General features: G+C 52.7%; 2 protein-coding genes across 8 annotated transcripts; one reads left to right on the forward strand and one right to left on the reverse strand.

The window, feature by feature from the left end:
- The first annotated feature begins 11372 nt into the window (after positions 1–11372).
- On the forward strand, positions 11373–14018 carry SPSB2 (splA/ryanodine receptor domain and SOCS box containing 2). Of its 7 annotated transcripts, XR_004351878.1 has the most exons (4): positions 11373–11523; positions 11962–12712; positions 13154–13538; positions 13645–13783. XR_004351878.1 is itself a non-coding variant. In XM_032646414.1 (3 exons), exons 1-3 carry the CDS (start codon positions 11413–11415, stop codon positions 13770–13772), a joined length of 990 nt encoding a protein of 329 aa, XP_032502305.1. In that variant the 5' UTR covers positions 11373–11412; the 3' UTR covers positions 13773–14018. The 7 variants fall into 7 exon arrangements, 4 of the variants coding, with proteins under 4 accessions (XP_032502305.1, XP_032502306.1, XP_032502303.1 ...); XM_032646414.1 differs by lacking the exon at positions 13154–13538 and having other exon boundaries at positions 13645–14018; XM_032646415.1 differs by lacking the exon at positions 13154–13538 and having other exon boundaries at positions 11962–12520; positions 13645–14018.
- A 96-nt stretch (positions 14019–14114) lies between these two features.
- On the reverse strand, positions 14115–17817 carry TPI1 (triosephosphate isomerase 1). Its single transcript, XM_032646417.1, has 7 exons — positions 17562–17817; positions 16309–16432; positions 16121–16205; positions 15914–16046; positions 15541–15626; positions 14863–14950; positions 14115–14732 (listed from the first exon to the last, which is right to left on the reverse strand). Exons 1-7 carry the CDS (start codon positions 17785–17787, stop codon positions 14614–14616), a joined length of 861 nt encoding a protein of 286 aa, XP_032502308.1. The 5' UTR covers positions 17788–17817; the 3' UTR covers positions 14115–14613.
- Positions 17818–19071: the final 1254 nt, after the last annotated feature.

A 19071-nucleotide genomic window follows, 5' to 3' on the forward strand; every position in this document is an offset into this window, starting at 1 on the left:
CTTCAGTAGTTGTGGCACGAGGGCTCAGTCATTGTGAGGCATGGGCTTAGTTGCTCCGCGGCATGTGGGATCTTCCCAGACCAGGGATAGAACCTGTGTCCCCTGCATTAGCAGGCGGATTCTTTACCCACTGTGCCACCAGGGAAGTCCCCGATTTTATTTTTTTTTAATGGCTGCATTTAATAACCGGCTCACAGAATTCATGAAAAATTAACAAACAGCTCTCACAAGCCTGTTCAAGCCAGCTCCAGTTCATTGCATATTTCAATGAGTCTCAAATTTCTATTTCTAACCAAGAACACTTTTCTCAGTCCAAGGCTTATATAGTTCACCTCCTCCTCAATTTATATAACTGAGATCTCAAAATTAAAATATACAAATTCCATATCTTTTCCTCTAACTCTGCTTTTCTTCAGTGCTCCCCATATCACCATTCAGATGTTCAAACCAGAAACCTTGCATCATCTAGCCGTTTTTTTCTCCCTCAATGACATTTTCCCCCAATAGCTCCTATTGAATCTATCACCAACGTGATCCATCCCACTCCAAATATATCTTGGCGACTAAGAAACATATTCACAACCTAAAAGTTGAGAGTTATGTTTTATTCCGTGGACATACTAAGGACTTCAATCCCGGGAGGCAGCATCTCAAGTAACCCCGAGAAAAGTGGTCTGAGGAGGTAGGGTGGGAACTAGGACATACTGGAGTTTTGCAACAAAGGGCAAGTAATAGTGACAGGGATAGAATAGGATAGTTATACAGGTAGCTGTAGAAGTCCCAGTAGGGGACTATAGATAGGGAAACCTAGGAAACTTTGCAAGACCATTGTAAGTTAAAGATCCCTCAAGAAAGCTATTGGAACATCGTGGAAGGAAACAGGCTTGCTTAACTATAAAGCCATAAAGAGAAGCACGAGATATGTCCCAGGGCATTAGGTGGAAGAAAAATGTCACCACCCTTCTACTGATTTGAATAAACGCTATGATATTCCTAGTTTGACCTCATAGGGTCACTCTCTTGCCTGATACGAAGGAGGAACTAGGGATGTAAGCCTCCTGTCTACTCCAAGAAGGTGGTCTTTTCCCCTCCCTCTTTCCTTTGACTATAAAATTGTACCCCACTTAATCCTCAGGGCAGAGCTCCCTCGCCTGCCTGCTTGCATCTCTTACAAGCATCCTGTATTAATAAACCTACGTCTTGCCTATCACTTTGTCTCTCGCTGAATTCCTTCTGCGCTGAGACACAAAGAACCTGAGCTTCAGTAAGTCCAGACCCCAGGTGAGTGATTCTAATTAAAAGACCGGGGGTTCAAGTCCCAGTCTGGGTTTAGACTGGGTTCGAGTCCCGGTATGGGGGTTCAAGTCCAAATCTGAGGCGCACGGTTTCAGCAGGAAAAAAAAAAAAGATTCCTGTTAATAAAAGAAAACTATACATCTCAAGTTAAGGAATTTAGCGCTTTTCTGTGTCTGAGAAGATGCAAGAGTCTGAGCTCACCGAAATCATTCCTTTGATATGCACCTCAGCTATCTGGGGCCTGTATCCTGTGTTTTCACATCCTGAGTTTCCTCAGGTTCACCGTGGGGAGTGGCTGCAGTCTGAGGGCTGCTAGGTGGCAGGTATTCTTTGTTTCCTTCCTGAGTTCCCTCAGGGCTCACCAGCTCACCACTGGAGGGCTGCAATTGGTGATGACTGTGACATCCTTCGTTTCCTGATATGTCAGGCCATGTTTTATTTCTCAGTCTTGATTCCATCTACTTCTTTCCATCTTCTGTGACACCTCTCTGGCCCAAACTATTATCATCACTCCCTGGAACTAGTACAGTAGCCTCGTAAATCGTCTTCCTGATTCCACACTCTCTCATCCAGCCATCTTTCAAGAGCAGTCATAGTAAGCCTTTTCAAATGTAAAGAGAAGCCTCCAGCTTTTCCTATCGCCCTTAGGATAAAATGGTTACTCATCACCCTAGACCAGAAGCAAAGCCTGAAACCAAGCAGGACCCTGTGGGGCCCTCCCTGGTACAAATCCTTTCTGTGTCCCCAGTTTCTTATTTGTAGAAAACAGGCTTCATTCACAAACTTCCCTGAGTTCCAAAGGGCAGGTTCAAACAGTTGCTAATCAGGGAAGGGAGGGAATGCAGAAAAAAGGGAGAGCAGTGAAGAAACAATAGTGCAACCTTGGAGCAGGGTCCTGGTTCCTCCCCAGCGAATATACATAATAATACCTTTGAGGCTTCCCTGATGGCGCAGTGGTTAAGAATCCGCCTGCAGGGGACACAGACACGGGTTCGATCACTGGTCCGGGGATCCCACGTGCCATGGAGCAACTAAGCCCGTGCGCCACAACTACTGGGCCTGTGCTCTAGAGCCCACAAGCCACAACTACTGAAGCCTGCAGTCCTAGAGCCCGTGCTCCGCAACGAGAGAAGCCACCGCAATGAGAAGCCTGCGCACCGCAACAAAGAGTAGCCCCCGCTCGCTACAACTAGAGAAAGCCCGTGCACGGAAACGAAGACCCAAATGCAGCAAAAAATAAATTAATTAATTTAAAAAATAATAATACCTTTGAGCTCTTCTGCAGGAACTAAGGCCCCCACCCAGGTGGAGGATGGCACCGCCCTGTTACCTCACCACCAACCAATCAGAAGCAAGTCACACCCTGTAGCCTCACCCCAAATTTTGCCTATAAAAATTTCTCCCCCAAACCATCAGGAAGTTCTGGCCACCTGTTCTCCTTGCTTGGCCCTGCAATAAACCTTTCTTTGCTCCAAACTCCAACATTTTGGTGTGTTTGGCCTCACCATGCATTGGGTACGTGAACTTGTGTTCTGTAGCAAGCCCAGCAAGGTCTGTCATGACCTTTGCTATTGAGCTCCAGCCACACTTGGGTCACAGGGCCAGCTCTGAAACCGTGCAACCCAGATTGGGACTTGAACCCACGGGTTTTTAATTGAGATCACACACCTGGTCTCAGGACTTAATGAAGCTCAGGTTCTTGATGTCTCATGGCAGGAAGAATTCAGTGAGAGACAAAGTAATAGGTAAGAAGTGGACTTATCTAGAGAGAAACACACTCCACAGACAGAGTGTGGAAGGAAAGAGGCCCTGAAATATGGGGGTGGTTAGTTTTTATGGACTGGGTAATTTCATAGGCTAATGAGTGGGAGGATTATTCCAACTATTTCGGGGGGGGGGGGGAAAGGGTGGGGATTTCCAGGAATTGGGCCACTGCCCACTTTTTGGCCTTTTATGGTTAGCCTCAGAACTGTCATGGCGCTGTTGGGTGTGTCATTTAGCATGCTAATATATTACAATGAGCGTATAATGAGGCTCAAGGTCCACTGGAAGTTGAAACTTCTGCCATCTTGGACCTGGTTGGTTCTAACCAGTTTTTGTAATGTCCTATGGCTACATCTTTCTTTTAAAGGTTGTGCCCTGCCTCCTTCCCTCCTGTTTCAGTTCCTTCTCCCACCTAACTCCCTCCTTCTTGTGGCTTTCACTTATATTCTTTTCTTTTGTGTGGAACTCTTAACTAACACCTTGATACTGAACCAAACTTGGATCTGCTTGCCCATGCACAGTAAAGCCAATCTAATGACACCGGGTTGTGGTGAAGGAAAATGCAGTGTTTATTGCAGGGCTGCAAGAGAGTAGCCCAGGGCAGCTGGTGCTTAAAACACTCAAACTTCCCATGGGTTTCAGCAAAGCAATTTTAAAGGCCAGGCGAGGGAGGGGGAGTCCCAGTGTATGTGATTGGCTCGTGCACAATTTTCTGAATGGTGAGGTAACAGGCCCGTGTCACAGGGGTTAACATTATCAATCCTTAGGCACCAGTAGGCTATGTGCTCATGGCCATCAAGCAGTTAATTTCTTCCACTTGGTGGTGGTTCTAGCATCTATGAAACAACTCAGGAAATGTGCATCAGATACTATCATCTAGGTACTTTGGAGAGGAGCTATAAAACAGAGGCTATGTGGGCGGGGTCTGTCCCAAGAAGGCCCATAGGGTCCTGCTCGGTTACATCCTGAGGTCTTCTAGGCCTTCTCAGAAAGGCCATTCTTCTTTTCTTTTTCTTTAATTAACTTATTTATTTTATTTATTTATTTTTGGCTGCGTTGGTTCTTTGTTGCTGTGTGCGGGCTTTCTCTAGTTGCGGCGAGCGGGCGCTACTCTTTGTTGCGATGCACGGGCTTCTCATTGTGATGGCTTCTCTTGTTGCAGAGCATGGGCTCTAGGCACGCAGGCTCCAGTAGTTGTGGCTCGCGGACTCAACAGTTGTGGCTCGAGGTCTCTAGAGCGCAGGCTCAGTAGTTGTGGCGCACAGGCTTAGCTGCTCCACGGCATGTGGGATCTTCCTGGACCAGGGCTCGAACCTGTGTCCCCTGCATTGGCAGGTGGATTCTTAACCACTGCTCCACCAGAGAAGTCCAGAAATGCCATTCTTAACCATAATCTAAATTAGGATTCCCTCTTACCGGGCCCCGTTTTTCCTTGATGGCAGCAAACACAATTTGTCTTTATACCTGAATTTGTGGATCGAGTTTGTTCCTTTCCAAATGTCATCAAGTACTTCTATGTCAGATTCTTCTAACTCCAACAGACCTTCAGTTTTGCTCTGCATCCCTACCGCCCAGGCCCAGTGCATGCCACATAGTAAGTGCTCAATAAATACTTGCAGAATGAGTATTAAATGTGATTTTTACAAGTAATTAAGAACTTCCTGCCCTCAATTTGGATTTGCTGTATAGATGAAATGCCTTTAGCTCCTCCCTCCACTTTGTGATTCACTAATGAGTGAACAAAGGACAAGCCAGGGAGCTAGCCCCACTTAGGATTCACTAGAAGGAAATGAAGGCCCTCAAGGATATAAAGGTGGAGAAAAACTAGAAAAAGTTAAGTCAGTCTTTTAAAAATTAGCAATGATAAACAAAGGGGCATTCGATTTGGCAAGTAAGACTTTTGATGACTGACTGATCTAGGCTTGCAGAGTTTAAGAGGGAGTGGGTTTTGTAGGCGTGCCCCTTTCCCCTGCAGTTTCTAGAATAACCTGGGTGTCTCCTACTTCCGGCCTCGCTCTCCTCCCAGGTGAACACAAATACTGTCTCCTGTGGAGGGTCCCTAGACAGAACTACACTGACCGTGGGAAGAGGAGAGAGATGGGGAAGTAAGGACGGTTTTTTGAGTGATGGAGGAAGGAAGCCCTTCAAACGTAGATAAACGGCATCAGCCTCTATTAGCAGATCTGCTGAAGCACTAGCTCCTTCTACTCTCCCGTGGAACCCGGAGCTACAGCCGCCCCTCAGCAGCCCTCACTTCCGCCCTGGGGCCTTTGTTCCGGCGCAGAATGTTCCAGACGCAAACGCCAGCGCCGGAAGGAGGTGGGCGGGGGCGGGAGCTTGCAGGCCCAAGGCGGCCCTCTGCGGCGGGCGGGGCTGGCGGGGCGGGGCGGAGACCGCGTCACCGCTGCGGCCGCTGGGAGGCGCGCGAGCCACTCGGGCGGCCCGCCTGCCGCGCCTGCGCACGTAACCGCGCACGTGACCGCCACCGCGGGGAGTCAGCGTGTCCCGCCTCTCGCTGCGCCGCGGTTACGTAGCCGGCGTCCGGGCGGTAACGCGGGTGTCACGTCTGCTTTAGGGCGCGTTTCCTGTAGTCGCCATTTCGTCCCCGCCCGGGGATTTGGCGCAGTGGCCTCTCATTTTTTGAGTCCCGTTGCTGCCGTTTACCAGCTCTAGTCACGGAGAAGTCGTTTAACCTATTGGAGTCTCGCTTTGTGAATCTGTAAACATTGGGCCGTCTTCGTTGTGATTAAATGAGATGTGGTGGGGTTTCATCATAGGCACCCTTAACGTGAGCCCAACGATTCTCAGATTAAATAGGGCGGAAGGTCTCCAGCCACCGTTCCACGCGAGCGGGAGGAGGCGGGAGACTGAACTCTGCTCTCAGCCGGTTCTCAGCCTCTCATCGTGTGTTTCTTGGGAGGCTGACTGGGTTCTAGTGTTTTGCTTTTTAAGTTGGATTCCAGTGTTTTAAGATGCCTCTTTTCCGCAAACACGACCCACCTGAAGGCAGTCTAACCATTTCACCTGGCGCCCAGCCAAAGAAACGTACCCCCTTCCCATGCTGGAAGAAAACTGAGCTTACTTAAGGAGGGGCAGTGTGTCCATCTCCAACGTGGAGCATGAGTATGATCTCAAGAAATCACGTGGGTCTTCCCTGCTGGTGCAGTGGTTAAGAATCCACCTGCCAATGCTGGGGACACGGTTTCAAGCCCTGGTCCAGGTAGATCCCCCCACATCTTCCTGGGCGGAGCAACTAAGCCTGTGCGCCACAACTACTGAGCCTGCCCTCTAGAGCCTGTGAGCCACAACTACTGAGCCGGCGAGCCACAACTACTGAAGCCTGCGCACCTAGAGCCTGTGCTCCGCAACAAGAGAAGCCACCACAGTCAGATAACCGTGCACCACAGTGAAGAGTAGCCCCCTCGCCACTACTAGAGAAAGCCAGTGTGGGGCAGCCATAAATAAAATTTATTTTTTAAAAAATCACATGTGCAATCAAGATTCAACAGATTTCGTGAAGCCAGGTCATCAAGTTCTGTAACTGTTAAAGTGACAGCAAAGTACATGTGATAAATCTCTAAAAGCACTAAACTTATTCCTGGAAGAAATGAAGCAGAAGTATGTGCCTCACAATGGCCATACATGGCAGAAAAGGAAAGAGAAAAGCTCTTGGTCTCAAGTCACAGTTCACACCGCCTGCCAGAGAAGACAGCCTTGGGATGGAAGGATTTCAAAACCAGCCAAGGATGGCATAACAGTTTTAAAAACCAAAAACGTTCAAACTGTTGAGGCTGTATCAGTGGAGGAACAGGAAGCAAAAGCCACCCAGAGCTACTAAACAGAAGTATTAGGCAAAGGGCTAGCTTCCAGAATATAATGAGGCTGGTATCTTCTGATGGGGAAATGCCCAATTGCCATTAAAGTTCCAAACTAGAAACACAAGGCCCTGGTTTGATAGCAACTAATGACCTTGTGACCACCTCTCTCTTCTTCTCTCCTGGTGGCAGTGTAGCACTCTGTTTAATAAAGCCAGAGAGTTCTACAGAGGTACAAATCCCAGTGCCCCCGCTGCCCCCATTTGTTTTTTTGTTTGTTTTTTGCTGTGCTCTAGCAATCAAATGCAAAGTCCTGGGTGGCTGCAGCACTTTGCCTGACTCTGTTTTGCAGTTTACATTCTAGAAGCCAAGTAGGATCTCAGAGAGAAAAGCCTTGGCTTTGTTGCTGCTCACGGGCGGCAGTACCACTCTGAGTGTGCTCATAAAGGCTTTGAAGTCTTCTTCCCTCTAAGGTCACCCCTATCCTTCATTCCGCTGATTAAGCATGAGTTGCTGTTTCAAAGGCACATGCATGAGGCTGAGATTCCTCCTTGACTCCCAGAGCCAACTGAATGCTAACCCTGATCTTAATGTGGTCATGAGTTGGAAGAGTTGAACGTGCTCCAGTATTGCCAGTTGCATCCTTTATATTAAGCAGGCATGGAAACAACCAAGCCTCAAACAGTCCTTGCTTGTTGGGAAGAATGTGTTTAGTATTTTAAGGGTTTTTTTTTTAATTTTTAAAAATACATTTGCTTATTTTTGGCTGCGTTGGGTCTTCGTTGCTGCGCGCGGGCTTTCTCTAGTTGCGGTGAGCGGGGCTACTGTTTGTTGTGGTGCGCCGGCTTCTCATTGCGGTGCCTTCTCGTTGCGGAGTACGGGCTTTCGGCGCGCGGGCTTCAGTAGTTGTGGCGCACGGGCTTACTTGCTCCGCGGCATGTGGAGTCTTCCCGCACCAGGGCTCGAACCCGTGTTCCCTGCATTAGCAGGCGGATTCCTAACCACTGGGCCACCAGGGAAGTCCTGTAAGGGTTTTCTATTGACAAAGAAGTGAAACTCACTGTTTGGCCTAACAAGTGGATCATTATGGCTTTGTGGAAGAAATGAAAGAACTTGAGAGCCACAGAGAAACACTAATAAAAAGCTGAGGAGCTGATGAAGTCATCCCCAGAAGATAAAGATAGGAAGAACAGGAAGAGAAGAACAGTTCAAATCTTCATAAACTTGTTGAAGTGTTCCATGCTGTAAATACCTGAATGATTTAATTTCTGAATAAAATCCCTCCATGGAGAGAAACCTGAAAATTACATTTGGTTAAATCTATGCATTGTAATTCCTTGTAACCCGGCAATTCTGCACAGTAAGTACGCACCCAACAAAAATGAGTACCTAGGTCCATCAAAAGGATCTGCAATACTGTACATCTCTATAATAGCTGAAAATGGAAACAGCTCACATGTCCATCAACAGTAGAATAGGTAAACTGTGGTATATCCATACAACGGAATACTGTAAAATGATGGAAGTAATGAGCTACCTTTTCATGCAACAACATGGATGTAAAAGTTAAAGTTACTCGTAGCATTGTGGAACATCTGAGCTATTACCAACAAATGTTTGAGCAGTTCAAGATTCGGTGGCGACAATTGGTGAAGAAACGTTTTAAACCACCAGCAGCTGAGCAGCTGCAACTTCTCAAGCTGAACTGGAGCTGGCCGTGGATTAGGCTTGGTATCTGACCCCCAAGACATGAAGTCTTTATTTTTGTTGTCACACTGGCAAGAATATCCAGGTTGGGTGGATGACAAGTGTTCAGGTTCTTTTTCTTTTTTTTTTTTTTTGCCACACCTTGCAGCACGTGGAACCTTAGTTCCTGGATCAGGGATTGAACCCGTGCCCCCTGCAGTGGAAGCGTGGAGTCTTAACCACTGGACTGCCAGGGAAGTCCCCATATCCTTCTTTTTAATATGCTTTCTTCTTTCTCTTTAATTAAAACAATGTAAAATGTTATTCTGTACATCATCATATGTGTACTGCCATCTATTGTATTTTACCTGAAACTTACATATGCTGTACCTAATAGATGGGGTAAGTAAGGTATTTTCAAGGGTAATTTTAACTCTGAGACAAATCTGTCACCTTACCTCTGCCGACTCTCTATCCCCTAAAAATGTGAAGCGTGTAGCACAGTGCCTGACACACAGGAGGTACCAGTTCAGCACCTTCAGCCTGGACACCCACTTTCCACAATCCACACGCACTCTCTCACTAAAATTGCCGATGATCCAAAAAATCATGTAGGTAATCCAACCTGAATTGTCTGCTGTGCTGTGTCCTTCTTGACCCTCTCCTCACTCTACACATTCTCTCCAGGGCTCCTCTTGTTCTCATAGTTCAGCTCCTGGCTAAAGGCTGATACACCTCCCAAATTTATATCTCCAGTCCAGGCCTCTCACTGCCCGTCCAGCCCTGCCATTTTCTTTTTCTTTTCCAGACCTGCCACTGTCAAGCGTGTTCTGGATGGTTCCATTGGGTTGTTTCTCAGGCACCTCAAGAACACGTCCTAAAGTGAACTCACCATCTCTCTCTCCCACCCTCCTGCCCCTGCCCCCATCGGCTCCTCTTTCTGTCATCTCCGTCTTCTCGTGGCACCACCTTCCAAAAAAGTCTTCCAGTCTAGAAAACGTCCCTTTCTCTCTCTCCTTTCCCTGGCCTCAGCATCTAATCAGTCACCAGGTCTTGCAGTTTCATCAGTGTTTCTTGAATTCTTTTCATCCTTATTTTGACTGCCCTATTCCAGGCTCTCAACACGTCACCTGGGCCGCTCCAACTGCTGCCGGGCTGCTTTTTCTAAAAGAAGTTTCTAACCATGTTCCTCTCCCGCCTCTCTCCTACGTGGCTCCCCCATTACCCATCTGTCCTACAGGGTAACATTTGCATTCTTAACTTGGCCTGCAAGCCCTCCTGATCTCACACTGACTTCCCTAGGCTTGCATCTCACGCTGCAGGAGCCCTGAAATCTTCCAACTTCCCAAAACCCAGCTTCTGTTTTATTTTCATGTTGACCTCTCAGTCTGAACGTCTTATTCATGCAGCAACTCTAATCCAACCTCCAGTCCTGCAAAACCACCTCTCAGGCAAATTCCTTGTCATTCTTAAAGGTTCAGCCCAGGGACTTTCCTGGTGGTCCAGTGGGTAAGACTTCGTGCTCCCAATACAGGGGGCCTAGGTTCGATCCTTGGTGGGGGAACTAGATCCCGCATGCATGCCGCAACTAAGAAGTCCACATGCCGCAACTAAGATCCAGTGTGCCACAACTAAGACCCCAGGCAGCCTAAATAAATGAAAAATAAATACTAAAGAAAAAAAAAGATTCAACCCAGTGTCATCTCCTCCAGGACACTTTCCTTTCTGAACTGCTTGATCTCTGGTTAGGAGTCCCATCATTTTTACTCCTATAGTACTTTCTGGATATCCAGAATTTTATCTACCGCACGATAAACTGTTTCATAAATGTCCTTGTAACTTCCTTGAAGATTCCCTGCTTAATCCTCAGTGCTCAGCACAAATGATTAAATTTGAACCAGAAACTAAGTGCTTTACATGTATATAACCTCACTGAATCCTCACTAGAGCCTACGCAGTAGATACCAATAGTATCTCCATTTTACAGAGGGAGAAACAGGCATGAGGAGGTTAATAAATTTGCCCAAAGACCCCCGCATACGGGCCTTCAGGTGTTCACACCCAGTCAGCCTGGTTCCACAGCTGACATCATTTACCACTAATATTAGATTGCCTCTCTATGAAGTGGGCACTTAGTAAATGTTAAGAAACAGGAATAGCTATGCTTAGTGAGTACAAACTATCTAGCAGACTCTGTGCTAAGTGCTTCCCCTGGATTATCTCAACTCCACAACAACCCTGTGAGGTAAGTACCATCATTATTCCCATTTTACGTAAGAGAAAACAGGTTTAGAGAAATCTGGCAACCTCTCCAAGGTCAGAGAACTAATTAGTGGTATAGCTTCACTCACAACCAAGGTCTTATCCACACACTCTACCAGATGAGGCTGACAGCTCAGGAATGGATTGACGGGTAGGAGGAAGGCTAGAACAGCACGCAGACCCATGACGCCTACCGTTCAGAGCCAGAAACTCAAGAGTTCAGAACCTCAGGCACAGAGCAGGCTGACTCACAACCCGAGTCAGAAAAAGATCAGCCCAGTGACAGTGACCCAGAATCACCAGGACTCAGAAATAGATGTCACCACAATGGAAGCCCTTCCTTGACCTCCTGTCCCATATCCCTAGGGGCTCAGGAGCTGCTGGCCCAGGAAGCTCAAAGTTCTTGACGGTGGAGAACAGACCTCCAAAGCGATGATACCATGAAAGGGTTAACTCCGAGCCTGGGCGGCCAGGGGCGGACGCCATAGAAGCCGGGTAAGATTTAAGCGCCCGGCCCGCCTCCTCGCGGGGGCGGGGCCTCGGGGCGAGGAGCGGCCTGGGACTGTGACCGGGGGTTTACCGCCCGGGAATGGGCTCTACGCGCTACGTGCCCCAGCGGCCCAGGCCGGAGCCGAGTGTTAACCGCCACCCGAGGGGCCCCGCAGGGGCGCGGTCTCGGGGCGGGGCGCGACCTGAGACGGTGACAAGAGAGTTAACTGCCCGCAGGGGCCGTGGGGGCGGGGCCGTGGGGCGGGGCGAGGCCTGGGGGAGGTGCTGGCGGCGGAAGAGGGCGGCGGGCTGCGCCTGGCGCGCTTCGGCCACTTTAGGCTGGGCTGCTCCGGAGAGCCGGCGACCTCCCGGCACGGGAAGCCCTGCGAGGTTCGAGGGCGGTGACAGGGGTGCGGGGCGCGCGAGGGGGAAGGTCCCTCGACAGGCCGAAAGGCGGCGAACTCGCGAGTCTCGAGAGACCGGGACAGGTGGGTGAGGGCAAGGTAATGATGGGCCTGGGAGCTTTGGGGGAGCAAAGAGGGAGGAGCGGGGCGGTGAGCAAACCTGGGGAAAGGATGGGGCGCCTGGGTGAGGAGTCCCCTCCAGGATCCCTCGCGTCACACACTCTTCTCTCCCAACTCCTCTCTAGGTCGATCCCGACCGGGAGCTCGACTTTCAGAAGAGAGACGCCCCAGCAAGCCTCTTTAGGGGAGTTCTCCAGCTCCTCACCCCCATGGGCCAGACAGCCTCGGCAGGGGGCAACGGCAGCAGCACCCACACCCCGCAGGCCCTGTACCCTGACCTGTCTTGTCCCGAGGGCTTGGAGGAGCTGCTCTCGGCTCCCCCTCCTGACCTGGGGGCCCAACGGTGCCACGGCTGGAACCCCAAGGACTGCTCAGAGAACATCGAGGTCACGGAAGGGGGGTTGTGCTTTGAACGGCGGCCCGTGGCCCAGAGCACTGATGGGGCCCGGGGTAAGAGGGGCTACTCGAGGGGCTTGCACGCCTGGGAGATCAGCTGGCCCCGGGAGCAGAGGGGCACCCACGCTGTGGTGGGCGTGGCCACGGCCCTCGCGCCGCTGCAGGCTGACCACTATGCGGCGCTGCTGGGCAGCAACAGCGAGTCGTGGGGCTGGGACCTTGGGCGCGGGAAGCTGTACCATCAGAGCAAGGGGCCCGAGGCCCCCCGGTATCCAGCCGGACCTCAGGGTGAGCAGCTGGAGGTGCCGGAGAGGTTGCTGGTGGTTCTGGATATGGAGGAGGGAACTCTGGGCTACGCTATTGGGGGCACCTACTTGGGGCCGGCCTTCCGCGGACTGAAGGGCAGGACCCTTTATCCAGCAGTAAGCGCTGTCTGGGGCCAGTGCCAGGTCCGCATCAGCTACCTGGGCGAAAGGAGAGGTGAGGCCTGGGGCACGTGTGGGGAGAGTAAGTTCTGTCACTGGGGTCTGTGGTTTTGGGTTGGAAGCTCAACGCCTTACAAGAGCAGAGGGAACTGGCCTTCATCTGACCCGCCTCCTACCTCTATTCAGTGCCAGGAATGGCTAAGAGTCTTCACAGCTGTTACCTAACTCAATCTTCCTAACAGCCATAGAGGTAAAAGTAAGGCTTGGGAAAGCAACTTGCTAGTGAGAGGTGAACCCTCAGAATGAAGTGAAGCACTGTGGGGATTAGGGCTTCACAGGAGAGATCAGCCCCTGGAGCCAGAGGTGCAAAGGGTTAGATTTGTCCTGGGCTAGGTGTACAAGTCCCAGAGGAAGAGGACTGGTGGTGCCAGGCGCCTGGAGTGTGTACCCGGCTCACTGGGCTCTGACTCTGACACATACCTACTTCCTTCCTCAGTCAAACCCCAGGAAGGAGCCGTTGAGGTCCAGGCACCTGGAAGAGCAGTGAAGGAGGCAGGGCCTTGGGGCTGAGCGGACTTAACTGTTCTGCAGTTGCCAAGTCTGCAGCAGAAGGTGGCCGCCTCTCCCCTGTAGCCCATGGGAGCTGTTGTAGAGTGGAGGAGGGCCACCCTTCCTTTCACCTCCTCAGCCCCAGCTCTGGGGCCTCTCTGGATTCAAAGCCTGGGCCAGCTCCACGGTCACAGCCGCCTCGGCCTGTTGCTTAGAGGGCCTTACTTAGAGCTTCACCCCAACCCCGACCGGGGACGTGTGAGATCCATGATGCGTCCACCACAAGAGCAGATGCAGAACTTCAGAGCACCTTAGACCTCCCCTGAACCGAGGTGGGAGCAGACTTGCAGCAGGAAAACGGAAGGGACTCTGGGCGGGTTTGATGATGTCTGGCTGGTGGCTGCACCCATACTTACTTTCCCTCATTCTCTCTCCCAGCTGAGCCACACTCCCTTCTGCACCTGAGCCGCCTGTGTGTGCGCCACGCCCTGGGGGATACGCGGCTAGGCCACGTTTCTGCTCTGCCCTTGCCCCCCGCCATGAAGCGCTACCTGCTCTACCGGTGACCCCTGTGATACCACAGATTGCGCTGGGGCCTTGACCCACCCCTCGGGGGGAGGCAGCACTGCTGGCCTAGACCAGCTGCCTGAAGCCGGTGAGGCTGGGTCTCACCCCACCCCAAGCTCTGGGGAGCACCACAGCCCCAGGGCCACCCAGAGGGTGGAAGGGAGGGAGCTGTTACTCAAGGCTTGGGGCAGCCTGGTACACAAGACATTTCTGCAAGTAAAAGTTGGAAGAGATGTGCTGCTGTAGAAACCTGTTTGTGGGTTTTTTTGTTTGTTTGTTTGTTTTTGCACAAGGGTCCCGTGGCTGCCTCAAAAGGGAAGAAGATGATCTGGACAAGTTCATTGAAGGACACACCCCAAGGCTTAGTGCCAGGTGTTTATTTCCCGCACACGCGGGACTGCTCACAGACATAACACACACAGGCATCGGCACTGTGGGAAGGGGCAGCAGCCCGGCCTCAGCAGAGGACAGGACTTTCTCTCAGCCCCTGATCTCATGGCATGAGATGGGACAGGACGGGTTCTTGCTCCTGCCTTCACTGGGGACTGAGGGGACCCATAAGCAAACACCCCTCCCACCTCTCAGCCAAGCTAAAGCCACCTTGGTGACAGGTTGAGTTCCAACTGATACAGTAAGTGGAAACAGGAGTGGCCTGGTCCCAACCATTACAGGGTAGGGTGTAAACGGCAAAGGAAGAGGTACATTTTGGATTAGGCCACAAGAGGCAGCAGGTGACACCATCAGAAGCACGTGTGAAGGTTGGGGGGGCAGTACAGTTACTGGGCTTCTGAGCTACCTAGTCCCTGTCTCAGCAGGAAGGGTAGCAGAGACAGGCAGGGCTTATTGTTTGGCATTGATGATGTCCACGAATTCAGGCTTGAGGGAAGCGCCCCCCACAAGGAAGCCATCCACGTCAGGCTGGCTTGCCAGCTCCTTGCAGGTTGCTCCAGTCACAGAACCTGGGAAGGGAGAAGAGAGGGGGAGAGGTCAGGGATGGGAGGGGGTACTCCAGCCCTACCTCCACGTTGAAGAAGGACTCAATCGGGTTCTCAGCCCACTCCACCCCCAGCTGGAAGCAAACCCACTTACCCCCATAAATTATGCGGGTGCTCTGAGCCACTGCATCAGAGATGTTGGACTTAAGCCATCCCCGGAGCTTTTCGTGTACTTCCTGGGCCTAGAACAAGAAGCTAGACTAAGACTTTCACTCAAAGGGGCAAAAAACGTGGGCACCAGTGGAGACAGGCAGTGTGGTTTTGGGACAAGAACCCTAGGATCTGAGATAGAACACCAGGGCTTCGATCCCACCCAGGTCCTGGAATGGATGTCCTTTGACATGTCACTCTCTTTTCTCCTTTTATTTTCATTTATTTATTTATTTATTTTTAACACCTTTATTGGAGTATAATTGCTTTAAAATGGTGTGTTGGTTTCTGCTTTATAACAAAGTGAATCAGCTATATGTATACATATATCCCCGTATCTCCTCCCTCTTGCGTCTCCCTCCCACCCTCCCTATCCCACCCCTCTAGGTGGTCACAAAGCACCGAGCTGATCTCCCTGTGCTATGCGGCTGCTTCCCACTAGCTGTCTATTTTACATTTGGTAGTATATATAAGTCCATGCCACTCTCTCACTTCGTCCCAGCTTACCCTTCCCCCTCCCCTCTCCTGTCTTTTAAATGAGGGGTTGGCCCAGGTGGTCTCTGTGACTGTCCAGTTCTACCAAGGCAGGGGAGATGAGGGTAGGGCTCCTGGGCTTGGTTACCTGTTGAGGTGTCGCAGTCTTGCCAGTACCAATGGCCCACACAGGCTCATAGGCCAGGACAACCTTGCCCCAGTCCTTCACATTATCTGTGGGACAGAGATCACAGGTGGAAGGGTGAACAGGAAGGAGATAGCCAGCTGTTTCCCTAGGGAATGAGTGACGGTGGCCTACTGACCCCTGGCGGCCGTTAAAGGAACTCCAGGTGGCATCTATACCCTGGGGCAGGAGCAGAAGCGATAAGGATACAAGGGTTCTCACCCTCCCGTTTCCTGCATCAGCGTGGGGAATCAAGTCAGGCTGCAGGGCATATGACCCCACCCTCTGTGCCTCCGTAGCCCTGGCTAGGCTCAAAGGTCCCTTTCTCCAGAGATACCTGCGATGACCTTGGTTTGCTCGAAAACGACCTTCTCAGTGATGCCAGCCTCCCTCTCATCTAGCTTCTCCCCAATGCAGGCGATTACTCCAAGTCCCTCTGCCAGGGCGTGAGCCACCTTCTGCCCAATCAGCTGTTGAGGAACAGACTTGGTGAGACATCTGTCTTGGGATAAGCCATCTCTTCTCTCCTCTCCTGGTTACTAACCTCATCTGACTCCCCAAAGACGTGCCTTCTCTCCGAGTGCCCCAGGACCACCCACGTGGCTCCACAGTCTTTGATCATGCCAGGGCTAAAGGAAGAGAACAAGCCACGGTTCAGCAGGGAGCCCACCCTGTCGCTTTCCCCTTCATGAGAATAATGAGGGCTGCGTCCACCACCCACCCACATGTCACCTGATCTCCCCCGTAAAGGCCCCGTTAGCCACTTTGTAGCAGTTCTGCGCAGCCACTGCAATCTTGTGATCTAGCTTCTGCCGGGCGAAGTCAATGTAGGCGGTGGGGGGTGCGCAAACCACCTCTGAGGATAAGACGGTGACAGAGGGGATGAGGTCACAGGAAGCCTTCATTCCCCAGACCCCATCCAGTGCTCGGGAGCCCCCTAGCCTTCACCACTTTCTTAGTTCTGCTTTTGCCCTTTTTCACACCAGCACGATAATCTCTGTCCACTCTGCAGCTCAGGCTGGGCCTGGACCCAACTCTTTGAGCCTTCCAGGTACCCCTGAGAGGCGATGGCCCTTGCCCTGCCCTCTGCTCTTTTAACAGCTGTGGCTCCGATTTCCCCAGGCTATTCTGGGCCTGGGCACCTCCTAGACTCAGCATTCTCTGAGGGCCGACCCCGCCTCCCATCTAAAATAGCCCATCCCCACCTTCGGAACCGGGCCAGGCAAGGGTTTTTTAGCAAAAGCAGAAGGGGCCAACTCCTGGGGTTTGTACTGGCGTCTTTGGGGGTAATAAACGAGAAGGGGATGCCTCTTGATAAGACCCGGGGTTCTGTGCCTTAGGTGCGTGGGAGGGGAAGGGCTGAGGACTGCACTCTGCCGAGGGTGGCAGCGAGTCGACTGGCTCATAGAGGCCTTGCGCTTTCCCGTTTCCAGGCTGGAGAAAGCGGTAGGATCGCTCTTCACTCCCAAATGGCTCAGCCCCTTCCGCGTAAGGCAGGAGTCATGCAGGCCGCCGAGGGGAAAGGGTCAGAGCTGTAGCTCAGGAGGCCAAAGCCACTCGGCCGCCCTGGCAAGGCGCGGGGAGGAGTCTCGGGCTACGTGCGGCGGCGCACGAAGCCCGCGCCTAGGGGGCAACTTAAGCCCGTACTCAGCCTCCTACCACACACACCGGGCTGCCGCCGGCCTCTCCCGATCGCCCGCAGGGGCTGGGCTCCGCTTCCATCCCCCGCTCTCGGCGGGTGCAGCCCCCGTCCGCGCCCCGGGGCAACCATCCTCCCGACGACCCACAGCCGGAGGGCACCGTGAGATGCGGCCCCGCCTTTCCGCGTCGACACACCCCGGGTCCTGCGGCCGCGGGGCGAAGGCCCGGACCCCGACAGCCCTGGTCCCCAGCCGTACACGACCACGCGGACACCGGCTAAGAGAACTCGAGAGGGCGCCGCCACGCCGGCCCTCCCACCCCGGCCCTCCCTGGCCAAGGCTCACCGGTGTCGGCCGGCACCTTGGCCGCGTTCAGAGTGTTGATGAGCTCCCCCAGATTGTTCTTCCGCCCGTTCATCTTCCAGTTCCCCCCCACGAAGAACTTCCTGGAAGGCGCCATTGCGCTGAAACCGGCACACTGAAGGTCACGAGCAGCGCGCAGCCGTGGCCACTGGACGCTTATATAGAGCGTGGAGAGGCAGAACTCCGCCCCCACCGCGTCCTCTGCCATGACTGGCCCGGCCCGAGGAAGCCCTGCCCCAGGCCCCGCCCCCCGCCCGCGTAGGCCCTGCCCCCGGCCCCGCCCGCCGCCCGCGTTGCGAGGTTCTGACGTTATCACCATTCTTGTAGCAACGTTCCTGGGCTGTCGGGGGCTCACAGCCGCTTCAGCCGCAATTGCCAGACTTTGGGGAGAAGGCGAGAACTGTGCGCCCGGCAGGCACTCAGAGGAGCCCCCGCTTCACGGCTGCAGCCCCGCAGAGGGCCAGAGGGATCCCGAGGGGGGAGCTGGCTGCAGGCCCGGCCACTCCACTCCCAGGCTTGGCCTCAGAGCCCTGAGGGGCATCTCTCCCAACTCTGGGAAAATGAACCCCCTTCCCCCATCGGAGCGGCCACATCCCTGACTGCTGAGCAGGCACCTTTGACCTAGCAGGGCGAGCCCAGCCCAACAGAAACTGGGCAAGTAACAGGGTTCAGAGCGGAGGGACGGCCCACGTTGGGTGGAGACGGTGCAGCTAAGAAAGAGGCAGTTCAGAAGTCTGCCCTGACCCCAGGAGTACCCCACTTTTTAAAAAAACTTTATTTTATTATATATTTATTTATTTATGGCTGCGTTGGGTCTTCACTGCTTCGCGCGGGCTTTCTCTAGCTGCGATGAGCGGGGGCTACTCTTCGTTGTGGTGCGTGGGCTTCTCGTTGCAGTGGCTTCTCTTGTTGCGGAGCACGGGGTTCAGTAGTTGTGGCTTGCGGACTCTAGAGCGCAGGCTCAGTAGTAGTTGTGGCACACGGGCTTAGTTGCTCCGCGGCATGTGGGATCTTCCCGGACCAGTGCTCGAACCCGTGTCCCCTGCATTGGCAGATTCTTAACCACTGCACCACCAGGGAAGTCCATGGAGTACCCCACTTTTTACTCCAGCGGGCCAAGGCCTGACAAGGGACTGCAGGGCCTGGGGCCCAGGGCTCCCTAGCCACTGGGGACGTTTGGGAGGTACCCATTTGGGCCCCCTCTCCTGTGATGGCTGGAAGGGAGGACTCTTCACCCCATCCGTGCTCTGTGTTGCCCCACTCCACTTTTCTTCATCTGACAGCCCGCACCCCTCAGCTTTCCTCTACTCCCCCAGTGCTCACCTCACTCACCCCCCAATCTCCCAAGAGCGCTAGAATGGTAAAAAGCACAGAACTGCCTACGAGGGGGCACGAGGGTCAAAGGGCTGGGGCCGGGAGTTTTCAGAAACTGGCCCTCCTGCTAACCCCAGGGGGTTAACAGTTTCCCCCAAGTTATCAAACAGGACACGAC

This window comes from Phocoena sinus, chromosome 10 (assembly GCF_008692025.1).
Source record: "Phocoena sinus isolate mPhoSin1 chromosome 10, mPhoSin1.pri, whole genome shotgun sequence".
Lineage (NCBI taxonomy): Eukaryota > Metazoa > Chordata > Mammalia > Artiodactyla > Phocoenidae > Phocoena > Phocoena sinus.

Coding starts and splice junctions, on each gene's coding strand:
- SPSB2 (XM_032646412.1), top strand. CDS start 11,413: ATGGGCTCTACGCGCTACGTGCCCCAGCGGCCCAGGCCGGAGCCGAGT. Junction 11,524..11,961: donor GCGGGGCGCGACCTGAGACG/GTGACAAGAGAG, acceptor ACTCCTCTCTAG/GTCGATCCCGACCGGGAGCT.
- TPI1 (XM_032646417.1), bottom strand. CDS start 17,787: ATGGCAGAGGACGCGGTGGGGGCGGAGTTCTGCCTCTCCACGCTCTAT. Junction 16,433..17,561: donor CAAGGTGCCGGCCGACACCG/GTGAGCCTTGGC, acceptor TCTTATCCTCAG/AGGTGGTTTGCGCACCCCCC. Junction 14,951..15,540: donor AGACTGCGACACCTCAACAG/GTAACCAAGCCC, acceptor TTCTTGTTCTAG/GCCCAGGAAGTACACGAAAA.